This window comes from Vulpes vulpes, chromosome 15, assembly GCF_048418805.1.
Source record: "Vulpes vulpes isolate BD-2025 chromosome 15, VulVul3, whole genome shotgun sequence".
Lineage (NCBI taxonomy): Eukaryota > Metazoa > Chordata > Mammalia > Carnivora > Canidae > Vulpes > Vulpes vulpes.
Window position 1 is genome coordinate 92,631,330 of NC_132794.1, and position 17,468 is coordinate 92,648,797.

A 17,468-nucleotide genomic window follows, 5' to 3' on the forward strand; every position below is an offset into this window, starting at 1 on the left:
TTTAGAAATGTGGAATGTTTCCATAGCCCATCAGAGCAAAGGTCCTTGAGCATTTTGCCCATGGCAGTGTCATCAGCACCTGGAACAGTGTCTGGCACACTGCAATGAATGAAAAAGTACACTTAGCCGTGGCACTCTTTCCAGAGAATTGCAGGTGCTGCTGCGTCTTATTAGGTAATTTCAGACCAGAGTTGCCCTGGAAGGGCTGCGGGTGCCCTTTTCTCCACTTTCGCTGACAAAAATCATAGTGCTGCATGTGTCTTCTGGTGGTCACCCAGACCTGCCTGTCTCCTGTCCTCCCATTTGCTAATTTGGCCTGTGTGTGTGAGTGGTAAAAAGGCATGGGATGGGCTCTGAGAATACATACTTGCTGAAGAATGGCCCCCTAGCCCCGAAACACCTGCAGCAGCAAAAGCTACTGCCCTCTACCCATCACTCCTCTTCTCTCTTCTGGTAGCAATGAGGCTGGGATTTGTTCTTTGCATGAACCTCGAGGAAATGGCTCAGCTGGCTTGGCTCATTCATTTCCTCAGTCAGGAAAGTCAGTGTGACCTTGACCATCAGTGGGAGACCTGCAGCAAGCACATTGTGTGTCTGGCTGGATTCACTAACGACTGAAAAGTACTATTGGCTACTCACCATGCAATAAGTGTTGTGTGCTGCTAATTTATTGTCCTAGGTGGGGGTGAGAGATACTAATTTGCAAGAGCCATTTCTGATTTTACCTGGGTCATGCCCGGCACAGTGCCACTCCCGTGGAGGCCTTCGATGAATATCACTGGAAGAAAACTGTTGCAGAAAATAAAAAGAAAGATGAGACATACTTGCTTTGGGTGATGGAAAATATAATCAATCCGCAGCCCCAGAAGTTACTAGAAAGTAACTTTGGATTTATAAAGTTCTCTGAGAGGAGTCATTTTTGCAAGGACAAATCCGAACATGAACCTTTTGTTCTTTGTTAGTGTTGTGGTAGAGGATTCAGGGCCAAGGAGAGCGGCTGTGACCTGCTGGTTAGGGAAGGGGGTGGCCAGGTGAGAGCAGGCCAGCCCCAGGGCCTTTTTTTCTTGTGTAAAGCGTGCTTTACGCTTTTCTCCCTAACCTGAGCTTTGAGAAGAAAGCACGACAGACCTACGAAGGTGAACTTTTCAGAAGCAAGAGTTGGTTTGTCTGTTTATTTATATTTTATTTTTTTAAAATATTTTATTTATTTATTCATGAAAGACAGAGAGAGAGAGAGAGAGGCAGAGACACAGGCAGAGGGAGAAGCAGGCTCCATGCAGGGAGCCGGATGTGGGACTCGACCCCGGGACCGCAGGATCATGCCCCGGGCTGAAGGCAGGCCACCCAACCGCTGAGCCACCCAGGTGTCCCAAGAGTTGGTTTAAATATAGATGATCTGCTTTACTGGCAACTTGGAGGCTGCCGTAGGACTTGTTGTACCTTTTGTAAGACAAGTGAGGAAACATGTTGGCACCTGTACATGCGCAATTTGTTTATGAAATATAAACTCTCCTGTAGAAGCGAGGGCTCCAGAGGTCAGTGTCCGAAGTTGCATGTCCTACCTTAGCTGGGGGAAAGGTGCCTCCCAAACCCTCCCTGGTAATTGCCTCAATCTCTAGAGAAAGTTGGGACAACCGGGCTTAACACAACTGTTATTTATTGAGCACTGACTCAGTGGGAGCCCCGGAGGAAAAGTGTCGGTGAAACTGACTATCACTGGGCTTAACTTTCCTTCCCAAGGAGGAGAAACAATAGCCTGGGGGCTCCAGAGGCCAGTCCTTATTCAGAGAAATGTAGCCCATTTCAGCTTGAGAGATTTGATTTCTATGCACCAGCTCAGAGCCAAGGGGACCCGAGTAGAGCGAGTAGAGCGGCAGCCCTCCTGTCTCAGGCTCCAGCGCGAGGTGGGTCCGGGGCTGGCCGTCATGGGTTTGCAGCACATCCTCCTCAGTATTCCACAGCAGCTGTCTGGAGTTGTTTCTGCTGTGCCTGAACTGATGTCATTTCCCCCTTGGCAGACAGCTTGGGCTTTGCTGCGTCTGAGATATGTCACGAGAAGGTGGGGGTGGGTCGGAGCCAGGCGGGGGGAGTAGCGAGGACAGCAGGAGGGAGAGCGCCTGCCTGGTCCCAGGACTCTGTTTACTTTCTCTTCTTTGCTAAGGAAGGCCGTTTAGCTGGGACCGCCGAGCTCGCAGGCCCACCTGGGGAAATGCTCATTCCAAGACCTTAACTTTTAAAAGCCCTTTGTTCCAAACGTTAGTGTGGACGATGCTCTTGCAGGATGCCTTTCCTTTTGGGTCTTAGACAGGTAATTGAACTGGTTATCCGTCGATCGGGTTTGGGCAGGGAAGAAGGGTGGGAGCTTGTTTGTTGTATTACAGCTTTGGGTGGAGGGAACCTTTGAGAAAATGTCTCTCGCAGCTAGAGCAGGCCAGCTCCCGTGCAGAAATTTCCAGTCTTCTTGTGTGCTAGTTGTTCCTTCCTTCCAGAGCCACCGTGTTCTTAACCCCATACATCCCTGAGGTCTCTGGGGCTGTCCATTCTGTTTTTCCATTAGAAACCATAAAGCTGTTTCCAAAGCCTTAGAGAGGGAACAGCTGAGGGGAGAGACTGGGGAGAATGAGAGGCAGACTAGATTCTTGATCCAAACTGCTTTTCTTCCTTCTACATTTTGATTTGGTTAGTTAGCAGAGATTTCTTAACATTTCCCTCTCGTTCTAAAGAGATTCTACGTGGGGGGTAGGGGGATCAACTAGAGGAAAGGGCACCCGGAGGCTTTCTCCTTGTGGGCATGTGGTCAGGGCTGTGTGGCTCAGGGACAACCTGGCTATCTCAGAGGGATGGGGATGGGATTGGCCACATTTCGGTGTTCCTGGCAGATTTTTCAGAGCCAACAGACCCCTGTGGTAGAGTCTTGATTGCTATGCAAACTGCTGTTTGAAGTAGAGGCACTAAATTATAGCCCGTAACCTGGTGTGGAATGAGAAAACAGTAGCAAGAGACCAACTGCTGTCTGCTGAGAACACAGCTGTTGCCAACTATTTGTTCCAGGGCTTCTGAGAGTTGGCCACCCCACCCCACCCCCTTTGGTCTAAGAGGCATGTCTGTATCGGAATGTGTGACTGTAACCAGTGGCTGTAAGAGGGGGTAGGGACAGACACACACCCTCTGCTGCCTGTTCCTGGGTGATGAAAAGCCATAGATGAGATGAAAGCAGAAGTCTTAGCGAGTTGCCTCTAGGGACTGCTGGTTTAGTCTCACTGTTAGAAAAGTGCTAGGTGAGCAAATCTCCCTTGGGTTGCCCAAAATTCTTTAAAAATGTCTATGAAAAGCTCACTCCATACATACCATCGGTTCTCTTGTTAATTTTCAGTGTTCTTTGGGGCAGCTGATAGGCCAGGGGGTTGGTGGACATTTGAGCACCTCCTCTGTCCCTGAGAAAGGATGTCCTTTTAACCTATGGGCAAAGGGAGACCTGGTGAGGATTTTTTTTTCTAAGATTTTATTTATTTATTCATGAGAGACACACACAGAGAGAGGCAGAGACATAGGCAGAGGGAGAAGCAGGCTCTGGGATCACGACCTGAGCCAAAGGCAGGCCCTCAACTACTGAGCCACTCAACTGTCCCCCTGGTGAGGATTTTGTACAGCATTGGAAATGGTACATCCCATGCATGCATGTCAGATGTCAGGAGGCAAGAGGTGGAAACTTTGTGGTAGGGTGGGAGGAGCAGGGCTTGGGAGCCAGAAAGGCCTGTGTCCATATCCTGTCCTCCCGCCTGCCACTCCAGGGTCTTGGGCAGGCCCTTAACTGCTCTGAACCTCATCTTTGAAATGAAAATAATAAAACCTACTGGAAGACTTACTGAGAGGTTTTCACAAAAGAATGTATTTAAAACATGAGGTACCTTGGCTGGCTGAGAGTGGGCATTTAGTGAAAATGTAACCATTATTTCTATGTACTCATCCCTAAGGGATGCGAGAGCCCACAGGTATGGAGAACTAGAAGCCCAAGGACTAGAGGTGGAGGGTGGAGTGGAAAGGCCTATCAGCATGAGCTCTCTGGGTGTTGGGAGGCTGTCGCTTACTATACGAGTATGCTAGTCACATTGTATATTGACCAGTCAAGAAGAGGAGGGCCCCTCAGCTGAGTGAGAGGATGTAGTAGATCAAGTGAAGGGCTGAGTTGGTGGTCCTGGGGAGCATCTCAGAGGATCAAGAGCAGGTGAATCTTAAGCTCTTGTTTGTTTGTTTGTTTGTTTCTTTCTTTCTTTTTAAAAAGCTTTATTTATTTGAGAGAGAACATGTGTTCACTCAGGGGTGGAGGGTGGGTGCATGGAGGGGCAGAGGGAGAATCTTATGCAGATTCCAGATTGAGTGCAGAGCCCTAGGCAGGCCTCGATCTCAGGACCCTGAGATCATATCCTGAGCTGAAACCAAGATTTGGATGCTTAACCATCTGAGCCACCCAGGCACCCTTTAAGATTTGTTTCTAAACAGATCCCTGGTAGAAGGAAGAACTAGAAGACCTCTTGGAGACCCTTTCTGCCCTTCTGTGATTCAAACCTTGCCTATGAGAACTTTGACTGTTTTTGGTTATGTAATTTTGTGTATTTCTAGCATTTCTGTGTCTGACAGTATAACTATTCTTTACTGGAGCTATAGAAAAGCTAGCTTTCTAAAGATTACTTGTTAATAATTCTGTCTTTTAAAAATGACAAAAATATATATTCTGTTGGTCTTTATCATACATAATACATATGAACTTTCGTACATTTCTTTTCTCTCTTAATCCACATAACAACCCTGTCTTACGTCATAGTGTGATTCTATTTCTGCAGAAGTGCATGCTGAGGCTTATAAGAGGTAAGCCGTTGGCCCAAAGTTGTTCAGCTAGCTAGGAAAATGGTAATAGAAGCTTTTTTTTTTTTTTCTTTGTAAGATTTTATGTATTTATCAGAGAGAGAGAGAGAGAGAGAGAGAGAACACAACCAGAGGAGGGGCAGAGGCAGAGGGAGAGGGTGATAATCTCCAGCACACTCCGAGCTGAGCACCAAGCCCAATGTGGGGCTCGATCCCATGACCCTGAGATCATAAGCTGAGCTGAAATCAGGAGTCAGATGCTCAACCGACTGAGCCACCCAGGCACCCATGTTGTTTCTTTTTAAACCCTGGTCTTTTGATTCCAGAGCCTGGAATTTCTCTCACTACCTAGACTGCTCTGCCCAATGTCTGTGTGAGAAGAGCAGGGTTATGGCATTGTTTTAGTTGGGGCATTTTTTTTTTTAAAGATTTTTATTTATTTATTCATAGAGGTGCAGAGAGAGAGAGAGGCAGAGACACTGGCAGAGGGGGAAGCAGGCTCCACGCAGAGAGCCTGACATGGGACTCGATCCAGGGTCTCCAGGATCACGCCCTGGGCTGCAGGCGGCGCTAAACTGCTGCACCACCGGGGCTGCCCTGGGGCATATTTTCTGAAGGTTGTTTCTAGGTGGCCTGGGTTCCAGCTAAGACATTGTTTGTCTCTTTGGGCCCATTTGCATTTACTCTGTGGAAGACTGTCATGAATGCAGCATCTACTGAATCATGTCCCTTCAGGGAGATTTGAACACTTAATGAATGTGGACCTGACACAAAGGATGCAAAGATAAAGCACAACCCTTAACTTCCATAGGAGCTCATGAGTTCCCATAGGAGCTCATACTCCAATGCACTGGTTCTCAAAATGCATAAAAATCACCTGAGAGTGGGGCTAATTACGAGGTAGATTTTGTAGGTCTAGGGCCAAGCCCCAGGAACATGCATTTGTGTGAATTCCCCAGGTGGTTCTGACCGAGCTAGTTTTTGGAAATATGAGAGCGCCCCCTGCCCCACTAGGTTTAGTAGCAAGGAAATCATTGCAGGATAACTGATAACTGCTGAGGCTGTAACAGGAATGCCCAGGAAGTAGGACAGTAGAGGGTGGGCAAGCAGGGGATGTGGGATGGAGAGTGGTGTGTATGAAAGGCTTCCTTGAGAAGGTGATATCCGATCTAGTCTTTAGGGATGAGTAGGAGTTTACCAGACATATGATCTGGGGAAAGAGCATTCCAGACAGACCAGGTTGAGAGTGTTGTTTTTATTTTCGCCTGTAGATGAGAAGGGAAACTGTCATCTCTTGAGTCTTAGTATGAGGTATGCCTGAGGCAAGACAAGGACTTTGGCTCACCGACTGCTGGCATCCTTTATGACACAGAGAAAGAGGAAGGCATTAGGGCCCTTTGGTCCGATAATGAGTGTGACATGAATTCAATGTCTGTAAAGGGCAATTAAGCTGTAGGTCGTATTAGTTCTTCAATGCAAGGGACAGTTAAGACAGCTTGCTAGAAGCTAGTGTTGACTAAAGAGCAGTCTTTTTGTGCTTGGAGGAGCTAAACTTCAGAAAAGAGTCACCCGCCGAACTTTGTGGGAATGGAACTGTGCACCAGAGTTTAGATAGGCCCTACAGTTGAGTTATCCCATTCTTAACTGGTGAGATCAGAAAATGAGTTTTCTGGTTCAGAGAGAATCCCTCATGTAAACCTAACAGGTGGATTACTGACTTTCAGAGAATAGGATTGCAACAGAACATTCTTCATTTGCTGATTTAAATGAATTCTATTTCCTGTTTGATTCAGAAGGCATTGATTTCATAATGCAGGAGAATTCTCAGGACTAACATGCTAGATCTAAAAAGTATTGTGTGGGCAGCCCGGGTGGCTCAGCAGTTTAGCACCGCCTCCAGCCCAGGGAGTGATCCTGGAGACCCTGGTTCAAGTCCCACATCGGGCTCCCTACAGGGAGCCTGCTTCTCCCTCTGCCTGTGTCTCTGCCTCTCTCTCTCTCTCTCTCCTCTGCCTGTGTCTCTGCCTGTGTGTGTGTGTGTGTGTGTGTGTGATGAGTAAATAAATAAAATCTTAAAAAAAAAAAAGTATTGTGCACGTATTCCATCCAAAGCATGTTGTGGATACAAAGAGACATAAACTCTATCTCTGCCCTCGGGATTTACGGTCTGGTAGGGGAAGGAAGTGCTCAGGGTAATTGGAACATTCAGCAGGTGGTGGTGAGTGCTATTAGAGAGGGACAGGGTACTGTGAGTTCACAGGTGTTAGGAGGTGGCTTTCTGCAGGTGGCCCTGTCCAAAGTCCAGTGGTCACAGTGGTTGCACTGTAGGTGTGCGGAAGGGCCAGTTGATGGCAGCTGCTGGCTGGTGGAGTTCATGCTAGATCTATCAAGATAATAATTTGTATCGTGCACCTCAGAATGTTGCCTTTCTCTGTGGGAGGGGCCCACTCTCCCCCAAATTGTCCTCACCAAAGTGAGATGATCCTTGATAATAGAAATGAGTAGTTTTCAACAAAACTGAGGTCCTTTTGCCTGTGTTAGAATATGAGGCTCCTGGCCCAAGGGGGTGCTTGTATTCTAGAAAGTGGCAGCTGGTACTATAGGCCCTTGATTGGCTTGATGCTGAGTTTAACAGGGCAACCAGAATGTTGAATCCCAGTTACTCCCTGGGCATAATAAGAGATCTTGGGGAGGGCTCCTGGGTGACTCAGTGGTTGAGCATCTGCCTTAGGCTCAGGTCATGATCCCTGGGGTCCTGGAATCGAGTCCTGCATCAGGTTCCCTGCAGGGACCTGCTTCTCCCTCTGCCTGTGTCTTTGCCTCTTTTTCTGCGTCTCTCATGAATAAATAAATAAAATCTTAAAAAAAAAAAAGAGAGATCTTAGGGTCTCACAAGGACAGCACTGAAAATACCATAATGTAAGCCAGCCTAAAGCTGTAGGGTGGAAGCCATCACTAGAGAGAGGGAAGAGGGAATTTGCCAACTTCTAATTTAACCCCTGAACTGCTGAATGTTAGCCAGCGTTACATGATGCATTTGTTGTTTCATCGCGACAGCCACCGTGAGATAGGAGATCCTACTTCCTTTCTGGTGTTAGGAAACCAAAACTCAAGGAGTTTTTATCTCTTTAGTGTCACATAGCTAATGTGTGGCTGTGGTGGCACTGAGGCCAGGTCTGAGAGAACAGTGTTGTCCTTCTCTTGCATATTGCTCAGGAATGGTACCTGCACCCAAATCTGCCACATCTTCTCCCTGTGTACCCTGCACTCTGCAAACAACCCAAGTATTGAGTCCCAGCCGACATAACCCCCTGTGTGTGCTTAGTCTCTCTCTACAAGGTTCGGGACAAATTAAGCAAGACCCTGCTTGGAAGGGAACTGGCTGTATATAATGCAGCAAACATCAAGGTGACATTTGATGTTTGTACTACTGGAGATTGAAGCCAAAATCCTTATTGGCGCTGATGTGTAAAAATCTTGTTAAGTGTCAGCTCCATAGAGTGCCTCAGTTCCCTACTGTCACCTAAAGGTAGGAAAAGGTGATTCTTATCTTGGCCCTTTCAGATGGATTTTTTTCCCTAAAGATTTAATTTATTTAAGAGTGAGAGAGAGATTGGGCTGGGGCTGGGGCCGGGGGAGGGGGGGGGAACACTGGCGGGGTTGCGTGGTGGTAGGAGAGGTGAAAAGGGAGAGAGACTCCCAAGCAGGATTCACATTCATTAAGGAGCCTGACTGCAGGGCTCAATCCCACGATCCTGAGATCATGACCCAAGCTGAAATCAGGAGTCGGACACTCAGCTGACTGAGCCACCCAGGCGCCCCTCAGATGGATTTTTAAACCCTCAACCTGCTGCAAGAAACTGCTTTTGTAGAGGAATGTAGCTTGTTTCTTCATCACACTCCTGTTATCAAAGCAAAGAGAAATCAGTGGACTGGATAGTAACTTAGTGGAAAAGAAGACTGTATCTGCTGATTTTGAAACTTTTATCCAGGGTAGAGCCAAAGAAAACATTCACTTCCTCCAGTGATAACCCACGAGTTGGATCCACCCCCCTCCCACCCCTTTTCCTTGAAGAGGTAAATTTTAGTCCAGGAGAACAATAATTTGGGGCTACTGAAGAAACTTCTAGGGGCACCTAGGTGGCTCAGTAGTTGAGTATCTGCCTTGGGCTTAGGTTGTGATCCTGGGGTCCTGGGATTGAGTCCTGCATTGGGCTCCCTACAGGGAGCCTGCTTCTCCCTCTGCCTATGTCTGCCTCTCTTTCTGTGTCTCTCATGAATAAAAAACCCAAAACAACAACAACAACAACAACAACAAAAACCTTCTAGAAAATTCATTTTTCTGCCCCAATTCCCTAGCAGCCAGATACTAGTTTCTTAACTCTCCTTCCCTCACACTTCTGGACTCTGTTGCTAATTTATAGCGAAAATGAGTTGAAGCAGTCTCCTCACATCTGCTTTAGCCATTTCTGTGCCCCTTTGTAGCCATTGCTTTTCTGGGCAGGGCTCAACTAGACTTGAATCCCAGACCTTGTAAGTGGCCGTTGGTGGCTGGTTGCTGGAGATGGTGATTCAGTTCTGGGAGGTGACTTGCTTGACCTATCTTGTTGTTTTACCCAGGGAGGAAGGGCAGTAGGGGAAAGCTGTATGCATTTCAGGAGAGAGGGAGACATGCTTTAAGAATGGCGGGGGTATAACACAGTGACTTCTTTTCCTGAAAGTGGCTTAGGGCTTGCTGGGTCTGTGTTGCATATAAGACATTGGTTCCCTTGGGCATTACATCAAGGAGGCCAGAAAATTGTTATTGTTTGGTTCTCTTGCTTAACACACATGTTCTCAAGTTCTTTAACTGCACTGTGACACACGGTCTCATTGTTGGTTTCACATACTGCCCATCTGATCATGTGGTTTTCATCAAGGATTTGGAAATCCCTGGTATGTACAGACAGTGGTGTGAATACCTGTGACCTCCCACTCCTCTGGGTGTGGCTCTGGAGTGTGGTGGGGAGGCCCAGGGTAGACCAGGGCAGGTAGCCAGCAAAAATAGAATGTGCTATCACTTCCCTGTCTCTGGGTGAGGTTCTGAGTTTATGAGCCAGGCTCATATTGTGTTGAGTTATTGTGAAGCTCTCATGGCCAGAGAGCCAATGGGTAGGTCTCTCAGCAGTCATGCATAATCATATTACCACAGCGTTGGTCTTACCCTTGGAGACTCCCTTAGTGGCACTGCTTCGCATGACCATTGTAGTTGGGAGGCACAGGGAGCCCAGGGGGAGGACTAGCCCCTTGGGTTACTTGACTGTCTGTTAGCAGGATCAGCACTTTCTGAAGATTTTTGCCTGTCTGATCCTTTGCTAGACCAGTTGCGCTTGTGAGATCGACATTAGGCTCGCTTCTGGGGAATTTACAGAATGGTTGGGGAGCTCAGGAGGCAATCAGACAGATAGAATATAATTCTGCACTAAATTGTATAGCGCAGTTTGGCTAGAATAGTGGTTGTAAACTATGGGCAATTTCCCCCCTCTACCTGGGAAACATTTGGCAATGTTTGTATGTTGTTGATTGTCACACCCTGGGCATGGGGGAGGGAGGGCAGCAGCGGGATGTTGCTACCAGTATCTAGTGAGTAGAGGCCAAGGATGCTGCTAAATAAACATCCTACAATGCATGGGACAGTCTCCACACAATTTTCTGGCTCCAAGTGTCAGTATTGTCAAGGCAGAGAAACTCATGGCTAGACATTACTGATGCATAATGTATCCACTCTGCTGAGGGAACAGTCACAGAAGTCACAGGCCTCAGGGAAAGTGGATTGAGATATTTTAATACAGGGAAAATAGGTGTACTTCCCCCTGCTGCTTTCCAAGCAGTAAGTATTAACTACTTGCCCACAAGATTTAGAATCTTAATAACATCTTGGTTACCCCTAATCAGCAGGCACTAGGCTTTGTCAAGGGCAGGTATGGAGTTGATTTTTTATGGCCAGTAGCTAAGATCAAGCCCTTCTGGAACTGGTATTTTATCTCTTACTCTGGATAATAACAATCTGGATAACCACTTTCAGAAGGATGGGATCTCAGTAATGCCCAAATAACTTTATATAGTTTAAAGAACAATTAGGCTACAGTTATTTCAAAAACAGGCCATATTTCAAGCTAAGTGTCTATTGCTGTATTGGGTCTATTGTACTCTATCTCTGATAGTATAGTAAATTCCCCTTTCTCTAAGTCGTCTGGTGTCTCCTTTAATCTTTTTTTTTTTTTTTTTTTAAGATTTTATTTATTTATTTGAGAGATGGCATGAGAGAGAGCACAAGCAGGGTGGGGGTGGGTGGAGGGACAGAGAGAAAGAAGCAGACTCCCCTCTGAGTACAAACCCAGATCCAGGATTCTGAGACCCTGAGATCATGACCTGAGCCAGATGCTTAACTGACTGAGCCACCCAGGCATCCCTCTAATCTTTAAGAGTAAGGTCTTAGAGTTCAGAAGATTCTTTAAAGTTATTCAGAGTCCTTTGGAGACATAGCCTCTGGATTCTGAAGACATTTTTTTTTTTTTTAATCTTGTATCCATTTCCAGGGAGATCATTTTTATTTTTATTTTTGTTTTTATTTTTATTTTTTGAAGATTCTATTTATTTATCAGAGAGAACATGAGCTGGGGTGGGGAGGGCAGAGGGAGAGGAAGAAGCAGACTCCCCACTAGCAGGGATTTCCCAACACCAGGCTCCATCCCAGGACCCTGGGATCATAACGTGAGCTGAAGGCAGACACTTAACTGACTGAGTCACCCAGGTGCCCCCAGTATTTAGCAATAGTCAATCAATTTTTTTTTTATGATAGTCACACAGAGAGAGAGAGAGAGAGAGAGAGAGAGAGAGAGAGGCAGAGACATGGGCAGAGGGAGAAGCAGGCTCCACGCACCGGGAGCCCAACGTGGGATTCGATCCCGGGTCTCCAGGACCGCGCCCTGGGCCAAAGGCAGGTGCTAAACCGCTGTGCCACCCAGGGATCCCCTCAATTTGTGATAAGCTTAGTAATTCTCCTAACTTTATAGGCAGGCTCTTGGCAGTAAATATATGTATCCCAATGCAAGACAGATGCAAAACACAACTCTTAATATTAACATTATTCTTGATATGTAACTCCATTTCTAGCATATTTTTGCTTAATGCCATGCTGATAAGTTTCTGTGGTATAGATATTGGAGTTTTTTATTGTTGCTGCTGTCTACAAAATATGTTTTATTTTTAAAATTTTATTTAAATTCAGCTAATTAACATACAGTGTATTATTAGTTTCAGAGATAGAATTGAGTGATTCATCAGTCTTATATAACACTCAGTGCTCATTACATCACATGCCCAGGGAAACCATTTTTAATGTGACTCCTTGTCCCAGGTGTAAGTAAATAGTTTCCTTGAACAGTGTTGAACTTTTTTACTGGCAATAAATCTCTGGAACTGGTCTTTAGACAGCAGACAAGTCCCATTATTATGTCTTTTGCTCCCGACAAAAGCCTGCTGCAGTGGGATGGAACTGCTGAGAAAAAGTGGGGTTAAATTTAGAATTTTGCTTAAAGTAAGGAAGGTCTCTGAGATCCCACATGTACTGTTCTCTGTCAAATGAAACTGGTGAATCTCTTTTAAAGCACGTCAATGAGACGTCTACTGGTACTGTCAATATTTGAGATAGCTTTGAAAGCCATACCTCTTTCCAGGCAGAGAAGTGAGTATTTTATTTGAGCAAGCACCATTTTCAGGATTTAGCAAAGACTTTGATGAGCTAGAACCTAGTCATAGAAAGAATACTGACCCCAAAGTCAGAAGGCCAGGATGTCCACCATTCCGGGTCTGTCGTCCTTAGCCTGGGGCTTTGTGGCAGTTTCTTATCTGTAAGATGAGGGTAATAGCACTTCTGACCTCTTGCAGGATGCTGGCTGGTAGACTCAAAAGATAGGCTGACTAAAGAAGCTCGAAAACCTTGAGAGTCCTATATAAGTGTGTATTTTATATATATTAATTTTATATGTGAGTGTTGGGTATATTTTACATTGCTCTGCCCTTCCCCATGTTTGTGCTCTCTCCCTCTCAAATAAATAAATACTCTTTTAAGAAAATTAAAAAAGAATGAATCCTTTTGATTAGAACGTACTTAATTAAGGCACACAATAAACCTGAATATTTCGGGAAGGTTTTCAGCAACAAGAGCTGAAACATCTACCTTTTTTTTTTTTAACCTAGCATTTGGTTATTACAAAGTTCCTCAAAGGCAAAGTCCATATCTTATCTGTAATTTTTGTGCCTGTCAGCATCTAGCATGAAAGTTAAGGATAACCCCCAAGCATTACATTCTTTCCACTCAAATTTGCGCTTTAGGTCCAAAAAGCTTGTTCTAGCTGTGTGACCACTCTGGACCCAACTTTTCTTGGTTCCTATGTGGAAAACATAACCTAGGTGAAAATGCCCAGCTGAATGCTTGATAAACACAGTCATTGGGAAGAACTTGGTTTTTCTTCAACCTGTTGAGTGTTGTGGCAGGAGGTTTTCCTGACTCTCCAGAGGTATTCCTCTCATGCCACAGAGAGGTGCGCTCCTCTGGGTCAAGGCCTCTGTTTTACGTGTCTTGTAGAGAAGGTGTTGCTTGAGCCTCACTGTGGGAAATTCATGTCTGCTGTTCATGTTTGGGTCTCTGTGGCATGCGTTAACCTCAACGTGAGGGGATGCACGTCTATTACTGAACTTGAGAGCAGGAGTAGCTAATCAGATGCCCACAGGAGCTGGGCAGTGACAGCTTGAATGAAGCAGATGGGCTTCGTGGACAGCAGGCATTGCGGGGAGGCTGAGGTGGAACCAGAGCCCATGTACATCTGTGAGCCAGCCTGACACGCTGCTAAGGGAATGTGGGCCTGGAATTTGCAAGAGAAGCTGGAAATCTGATTTCTGTATAATTCCTTTTCATTTGAAAATGTTGACAGCTAGGGACTTGCCTGTGGTTCTGCCATAGCTTGCTCGTCTCAGATGTAATTCTCTGCTATTCTCGAATAAATCTGTTTTTGCTGGTTTTAAAAAAATTGTTAATTCCATTTTTATTCTTAAAGATATATTTATTTTACTTTATTATTATTGCTTTTTAAAGATTTTATTTATTTATTCATGAGAGAGGCAGAGACATAGGCAGAGGGAAAAGCAGGCTTCCTGCAAGGAGCCCAATGCAGGACTCGATCTCAGGACTCTGGGATCATGACCTGAGCCAAAGGCAGATGCTCAACCACTGAGCCACCCAGGCATCCCAGATTTATTTATTTTAGAGAGAGACAGAGAGAGAGGGTGTGGGCGCAGGGGAGGGGCAGAGGGAAAGGGAAAGAACAGGACCTGAGCTGAAATTAAGAGTCCCTCGCTTAACCGACTGGGTCACCTAGGTACCCCCGTTAATTCCATTTTTATTTTATTATTTTATTTTATTTTTGTTCATTAATTCCATTTTTTTTTTTTTAATTGGAAAATGGGAGCTCCTGGGTGGCTCAGTGGTTGAGTGCCTGACTCTTGATTTTGGCTCAGGTCATCCCAGGGTCCTGAGATGGAGCCCCAGGCTCCATACTCTGGGGGGAGGGGGGTCTGCTTATGATTCTCTCTCTCCCTCTCCCTTTGCTCCTCCCTCTCACTCTCTCTGGCACTCTCTCTAATAAATAAATAAATATTTTTTTAAAATTGAAAAGCAAAGTTACCATGTAAGCATGGAACTCATTAGTGGTCCCATTGTGGTCTGAGGGCCTCTGGTAATCCCTGCTTTCAGGCAGGAGAGGCAGTGATACAGTGTGGGAAGGAAAGAACCTGCCCTCATGGGACCAACTCTGGACTCATGATAGTCAGCTGAATCCCCTCCTGCTCTGCCCGAGTGCCTCCTGCTCTGTTGAGTGCTACCTGGTATCTCGCCCCTCAGCTCTCTGCACCAGCCCTTGGCTGAAGATGCCATACTTCTCAGTGCATTTATTCTGTGGCAGAAGAGACCAGTGATGAGGGATTGCTAGGGTTGCCTCAAGGCAGGAGTGCTTTCCTTCTAAGTGTCCAGGTGTGAAAGAATAGCACATTAACTCAATGTCCTGAGCTGCTGCAGCCAGTAAGACCCCACAGGTCTGCATGTGCTAGGACATCGACAAGTAGTCTCTAATAAAACCATGGAATATGTTGCAACTTCCGATCTGTGCTCTGGGATTTTCCTACCAGGGTCAAGTGGCTTTTTCTGAGTTTGTTATTCAGGTTCCTAATAGCAACACAGGAAATGGATTTTAATTTCTTTTTTGGCTGCTCTGTTTGGGAGCTATTTAATGAGGATCCAGTTTGCAATGCAGTAGTACTGATGTGGATATGAGTGTACCTGACACGTTACTTTTAAGAAAAAAATTATGTTTGGGGCACCTGGGTGGCTCAGTTGGTTAAGAGCCTTGCCTTAGGCTCAGGTCGTGATCCTGGGGTCCTGTGATCCAGCCAGTTTCAGGCTCCCTGCTCAGCGGGGAGCCTGCTTCTCCCTCTCCCTCTGCTGCTTCCCCTGCTTGTGCTGTCTGTCAAATAAAGAAATTTAAAAAAATCTTTAGAAGAGGAATATTAGACCATTCTACTTTTGAGGGCAAGAACTCTGTATATTGTATGTTTTTATAAATCTAGGGAAGTGGTTCTCAAACTTGAATATATATGAGCTGAACCATAAGTTCTTAACCCACATTCTTAAATACACCAACTGATTTTTTGGGCTCACGGACCACACTTCAGGAAACACATCTCTATTTTGTTGCATTTATTTATTTATTTAAAAAAATTTTTTTTAATTTATTTATTCGTGAGAGACACAGAGGGAGAGAGGCAGAGACACCCGCAGAGGGAGACACGGAGGACCAGGTTGTGGGACTTGGTCCCGGGGCTTCAGAATCCCGCCCTGAGCTGAAGGCAGATGCTTAACTGCTGAGCCACCCAGGCATCCTTATTTTGTTCCATTTATTATCAAAGTGTGTTCGTTGCTACCTTAGAGCAAATTCACTATTTGTGAGATGTCATGATTCATTCTGATTCACTGTTGCCCTTCCTTGGATTCTTGGAGCATGCCAGTCTTTGGGAGTCCCCAGACAGAATTGTTATACGAGACTCTCACAGGTGGAAGTCAATGGATCCTTGTCTCTGCTATAGCAGGGGTCCCTGGGACTCTCTTTCCACAATATACACTGCAGCCACATCTTGAAGCAGCAGCAGCTCACTTTGTGTCTAGGCTTCTTTCAAATATTACTGGCTGGTACTTTGCAGCCAGAGGGTGGGAGACTGGGTGCTCTTGAGTCCAGGGAACTGGAGGTAAAGTATACTATCAAATGTGAGGGATTAGGCTGAATTTTATCAGATTAGATTTATTGGCTTGTTTAGGGGAACCTGGCCAGGCTAATTGTCCTTGAGGAAAATTACTGAACTCAACCAAACAGTATAAAAATTCATTCATAGGGATCCCTGGGTGGCGCAGGGGTTTGGCACCTGCCTTTGGCCCAGGGCGCGATCCTGAAGACCCGGGATCGAATCCCACATCGGGCTCCCGGTGCATGGAGCCTGCTTCTCCCTCTGCCTGTGTCTCTGCCTCTCTCTCTCTCTCTCTCTCTCTCTGTGTGTGTGTGACTATCATAAATTAAAAAAAAAAATCATTCATAATATCCCAGTACATAGAAAATAGAGTCTTGGTTAATTTCTTAGCAGTGGCTTGCCCTTTATCAGAAAGGATGAAACAGAGCTCTTTTAGGTAGAAAAGCTTAAAGGTATAATTGACATGTATAGGTTATACTGTGAAGGATACAAAAGTAGTACATGACACTCCCGATCATAAAAACAGGGAGATTAGACTAACATGTAGGAAATAATAGATCAGGACTCCAACTGGATCATTCCTCTGCATGAGCTTACTTTCCGTCATCCCCATCTATTCTGTAACCTCCATACATCCAATTCAAAATGTGTGCCCTTGAGTGATTCTACTTATTTTCCTCAGCTCTTCAAACAGCTTAAAACCATTAGTGTTAGAGAAAAACTGATACTAACTTTCTTATTGTAAAAATCTAGGTGTAAATCCATAAAACTTTCAAGAATGTTTTTTTCCATTTTTTAAAAATTTAAATACAACTAACATATAGTATATTATTGGTTTCAGAGGTAGACATCAGTGATTTATGAGTCTTATATAATACCCAGTGCTCATTACGTCACATGTCCTCCTTAATGCCCATTACCCAGTGACCCCCCTTCCCCCTCCCCTCCAGCAACCCTCAGTTTGTTTCCTATGATTTAGAGTCTCTTATGGTTTGTCTCCCTCTCTGATTTTGTCTTGTTTTATTGTTCCCACCTTTCCTCTGTGATCCTGTTTTGTTTCTTAAATTCCACATAACGAATGAGATCATATGATAATTATCTTTCTCTGAATGACTTATTTCACTTAGTGTAATAGCCTCTGGTTTCATCCACGTCATTGCAAATGGCAAGATTTCATTTTTTTGATGGCTGAGTTATAGTCCATTGGACATATATACTGCATCCTCTTTATCCATTTATCAGTCGATGGACATCTGGGCTCTTCCCATAGT

General features: G+C 45.3%; 1 protein-coding gene across 3 annotated transcripts in view; it reads left to right on the plus strand.

Annotated features, from left to right (window-relative positions):
- WBP1L (WW domain binding protein 1 like) overlaps positions 1 to 17,468 on the plus strand; it is a 67,162-nt gene that overhangs the window by 24,225 nt on the left and 25,469 nt on the right. Inside the window, exon 1 of one of the 3 annotated variants that reach the window (XM_072739877.1) lies at positions 1,671 to 1,904. The exons of 1 other annotated variant lie outside the window; for it this stretch is intronic. In XM_072739877.1, coding sequence (XP_072595978.1) covers positions 1,827 to 1,904 — 78 coding nt within the window. In that variant the 5' untranslated portion in view covers positions 1,671 to 1,826. Of the gene's footprint in view, positions 1 to 1,670; positions 1,905 to 2,053; positions 2,309 to 17,468 lie in introns of those variants that run through there. One more of the 3 variants, XM_025992979.2, reaches the window with a different exon arrangement.